The sequence below is a fragment of the Octopus sinensis genome, unplaced genomic scaffold (assembly GCF_006345805.1).
Source record: "Octopus sinensis unplaced genomic scaffold, ASM634580v1 Contig09410, whole genome shotgun sequence".
NCBI classification, from domain to species: Eukaryota; Metazoa; Mollusca; class Cephalopoda; order Octopoda; family Octopodidae; genus Octopus; species Octopus sinensis.
This window is the reverse complement of record NW_021831840.1, coordinates 58,313-63,293: the sequence shown is the minus strand read 5'-3', so window position 1 is coordinate 63,293 and position 4,981 is coordinate 58,313. Positions and strand designations below refer to the sequence as shown.

General features: G+C 42.8%; 1 protein-coding gene across 1 annotated transcript; it reads left to right on the top strand.

Annotated features, from left to right (window-relative positions):
• Positions 1 to 284: 284 nt before the first annotated feature.
• Positions 285 to 1,469, top strand: LOC115228103. Its single transcript, XM_029798766.1, has one exon. It carries the CDS (start codon positions 285 to 287, stop codon positions 1,467 to 1,469), a length of 1,185 nt encoding a protein of 394 aa, XP_029654626.1.
• Positions 1,470 to 4,981: the final 3,512 nt, after the last annotated feature.

Here is a 4,981-nt window from a genome sequence, read left to right as displayed (position 1 = left end):
TCCTGCCTATCCAAGAATCGAAGCTATCAGCAAAAGATACTACTCCCCTTTTTCCTGAATACAACATACTACGCATCGATCGTAACAAGAAACGTGGCGGAGGACTGCTTACATTAATCAGGAAAGGACTAAAACATGTGGACCATACTCTCGAAATTAAGAGTCTCTTGAAAAGTGATGAAACCACGGAGATAATTGGGATATCTGTTGGGACAACAAAAGGAAGATTATTTCTGGTTAACATGTATATCCCTCCCTTGGGCTCATGCTCGAAACCTTACACCATGCCTAACTTGTCAGCTTTGGAGAGCTTAAAGGACGTCGTCATATGTGGTGACTTAAATGCTAAACATCCCCTTTGGCTGTCAAATCAGTCCGCAGATACAAGAGGGAATTTACTACTGTCGCAGTCTGGAAATTTGACAATCATAAACGACCCATCCAAAAATACAGAAACACCTCAAAGGATCTCTGACAACCCTACCTCACCAGATATCACTCTCTGTTCACCACACCTTGCAACAACAATCAATTGGTCGGTGATCTACGACACTCGCAGTGACCACAACCCTATTTTGCTAAAAATCAAAAGAGAAATTACAAGAAAAAAGAAGAAACCTGTTTACATATACAATCTGGCAAATTGGCAACTATTCCGATCGCTCACTGACCAACAATTCGCAAATATAAAACTGGAAGACTTCACCTCTCTTGACGCGGCTGTTGCCTACGTCAACAAGATCATTCTAGAAGCAAGAGCCAAGACTGTTCCTCAAAGACATGCCTCTTACACATGTAACTATGGAAGGAAGTCTCTTGTCAAGGAAAGAAATCGTCTTAAAAAAGTAGGGATCCGAACCTCCGAAGCAAGGATCCGTTTGAAAGTGTTGAACGACGAAATAAAAGCTAGTGAATTCAAAACTCAAAGAGCGAAATGGAGTAAAGTACTTACGTCTCTAAACCGTAATCGGTCGACATCCGAGATCTGGAAATCTATTCGGAACATTTGGAAGGCTAATGAGGAAACACCTGGAGACGACGAATTCAGCCAAAAAGACCTAAATGCCTTAATAAAATACTACGCGAAAATCTCCCACAAGGATCGTATGAAGACTGACCCATCCAATCCGCCGCTAAGGAAGCTGAAAAGTAAACATTCAACTCATTTCACTGAAAAAGAAGTATTGGAATCCCTACGCCAAACAAAAGTAACATATTCACATGGTCCCGACGGCATTCCTATAATTCTCCTGAAAAACATAGGGAATGAGGGAATCAGTGTTCTCACAAAAATCTACAATTGGTCGATTAACCACAACTCAATCCCAACGATTTGGAAATTGGCGAACATCCGCCCAATTTTGAAGAGTGGAAAACCAAAACAAGACCAGGCCTCTCTTCAGGCCAATTTCCCTATTATGTTCCATGTCAAAAACTCTGGAAAAACTCATCCTCACAAAAATCATTAACAGCATTCCCAACAAGGCTTTCCAACATGGATTCAAAAAAGATTGTTCCACTGCAAGCTTCCTTAGCTCCTTGACTAACTTTATCCGTTCTGGCATTTCGTGCAAGCCAAGACATCAGAAAACTGTACTTTGTTCGCTGGATATCCACAAAGCCTTCGACGCTGTGCCTAGAAAAAACCTAGCATGGAAAATCTACCAATCAAACATCTCTGAAGACCTCAAGCTCTGGCTGACTAACTTCCTCAGCGGTCGAAGAGGAAGAGTATGCTTTGGAAACATTAGTTCCATTTCCCGTCTATTCCCAAATGGTGTACCCCAGGGCTCACCATTATCACCTTTCCTATTCAATTTGTTTACGGCCGATATTTCGACGCCTAATGGCGATGACGATCTCCTTCTGGCCTGTGCAGATGACATTGTATTGGCATCACGGGACCAGAACATCCAAACAGCAAAAGGAAGATTACAACAAAACCTGGATCACCTAGTTGAGTGGTTTAACGTAAACCAGATGTCGATTAACACAGAAAAATCTGTTACAACTCTCTACTCCTCAGCCAAAAGACTATCGAAAACTTCAATCGAAGTTGTTGTGGAGGGAAGAGTATTACCTTTCAGCAAATGGCAAAAGATATTGGGATTAACTTATGACACGCACATGAACTTCTCTAAACATGTCACAAATGTGCTGAACAAATGTGAAAAGAAAATCAACCTCCTGAAATCCCTAACTGGTCTATGGAAGATGGGAATTCACCCTATACTTAAAACACTCTACTCACAGTATATCGAACCATGTATCTCATATGTTTGTGCCTCATAAGGGCCACTGATTTCGAATACAAACATCCGTAAAATCTCCGCAACCCAGAAAAGAGCTTTCACACTTACCGAAAGGTGGTATACAGGTGAAGCTATCAAACCACCAATCTCTTTCGAAACTCTCATTGTGAAGAATACAAAAGGGTACCAATGGTATAAAGAAACGATCCGCCCTCAACGATCTTGTGTGGGCTCAAGAGACCAGCACAGAGCGAAGCTGAGAGCAATGATCAAATCCGTCGGGATCACCTAGTTAGTTTTTTCTTTTGGTAAACGGTGGTCTTTGGAATAAATTTTGATTTGATTTGAACAGAAAAAAACACAAGTGTAACGCGTCCGGCTCGGTACCGCGTCCGGCTCGTGACATATTACCATACAAAATACATGTTAATTTATTCTAGATTCCATATAAAAGATTCGTCTGCTTCTAACCCTAACTCAAATCTTAAACAACTAACCCTAACCCTATGCGGGCTTCCAATTCTTAAAAAAATTTAGATGAAAAATTTTAAACAAAATCGTTAGTCAATTTTTGTAATTTTTAATATATGTACGTTAGTTTTTTCACCATTCTCATCTTTGATCAAGTACATGTCATTTTGTTGATCTACCACAACATATTTGTTGTTTGATAATCCATCGTATAATGGGAACCTTCGAATATTGGCATCATTGTCTTGTCTTAGAAATGTATTAAAAAATTAATACCTTAGTAATACTATAGCTCCGACTTTTATGGAATCTTCATCATATTTCCATCTTCTCCTGTCTATTATTTTATCTCCAGCGATAAGAAGTTTTGAATACGCTTCTTCACGTGCATCTACGATTGCACTGTCGACATCTCCCGATAATAATTGTTCAATTTCCGACTCCGTTATTGGATTCGGATTTTGAGCACCCATAAACAAGTAGAACGGAACCTTTCCGGTTGTGGAATGTATTGTGTTATTGTAATCATAAGCAATATCTTTGATTATGGTACAATATCGCCCAAAATATCCACGAGAGGCACTTGCTGAAGATATCCAACGTTTTATGCTTTGGTTGAACCTTAAAAAATTAAAACCATCAGGCAACCTCTCTACTTGGCGCTCGTGCCCTACCACGCACATCCTTGATCGAATATTTTTCACAGACTTCGTCAATTAACGAATTACATAATTCTTTCCTATTGTCTGTTTGGAGGATGATTGGTGGTCCGATGTAATAAAAAATATTTTGGAATAGATTAGCTATTTCTACCGCAGATTTCGACTTCGACTTTCTGAGCTTCTGAGCTTTCTGAGCTTCTGAGCTTCCTGAGCTTCTGAGCTTTCTGAGCTTCTGAGTTTTCTGAGCTTCTGAGTTTTCTGAGCTTCTGAGCTTTCTGAGCTTCGGAGCTTTCTGAGCTTCTATTTGCAAGTTCTGAAGGGAAAAAATCTCGTATAATAAAAAAGTATCATTGGAAAATTTTTATTTTAAATAATTAGTTAGAGAGGCTGTTAGTGAGGTAACATAAGGAGACCTTCGGCATTCCTGCCTTTTCGGTCCAGCACACACGCTCGCCTCTCTACACAACCACAGGTTAAGACTTACCGTCTTACCTGCCACCCAGTCATTATCTTCTCTAGGACCTCAGGGAAGCCTTTGAGGGACAATTCCTGGGCGTCGGAGAGCTCATCACGCCATCCTAAGCCATAGGCTAGTTGGATGGCTCGTCTTGTTACTTTCTTAAGCGCGTCAACGTACTTCTCCCTGTCCTCGCAGAAGTGCCAAGCGTGCACGCCATAGGTTAACACGGGTAACACCATGGCGTTGAACACACGGAACCAGGCACCTCTCCTCAAGTGGAAAGCACGCAACGCGCCTAATCGCTGCATTGCACGCATTTTAGTACGTGCAATGTGATCATCGAACTTACCTGACTGCTTGAAGACCACGCCCAAGTAAGTCGTCCGATCAACTACAGCGATCGCTGACCCGTCCAGCGATAACCTAGGGATAAAATTAGTGTAACCCCTCGTCCTTTTACAGACTTTAAGGACACTGCACTTGTCCGCACACATCTTTAGTCCCCTACTCCCACACCAGTTTACAAGTTCATCCACAGCAACCTGTAGCCTACGACACGCACACTCTGGTTTCATCGACTGATCCCAGAGGATAATGTCGTCTGCATAGATCACCATTCCAGTACGAGCATTGACTGGCATAGGTGCAGAGGCCATAAAGATATTAAACAGTGTGGGACTCAGCACAGAACCCTGAGGGACCCCGCGAAGGACTGTTGCGACTTTAGAAAAGACCCCCGGTGTCGCACGACCTGACCGCGAGATTCGAGGAACCCCGACAGCCAGCGCCTTAGACACGGAGAAACCCCACACGTGGCGAGGGAACTCCGCAGGCCGTCGTGCCACACCGAGTCGAAGGCCTTTTCTATGTCAAGACTAACTAACATACCACACTCCCTTTTCTGGAGGGCGTTCTTCATTTCGGAAGACACCTTCCACAAGCAGTCTCCACATGAACGACCCTCCCTGAAGCCCCATTGGAACTCCGGGAGGGCGTCAACCACCGTCAGCTCCTCCAGGAGCCTTCGGTGCATGATCCTTTCTAGGATTTTAGATATTGCGGGAAGCAAGGAAATAAGCCTATATCCCCCGGGGACTTCATGAGGCTTCCCAGGTTTTCCAATGAGGATTACCTCA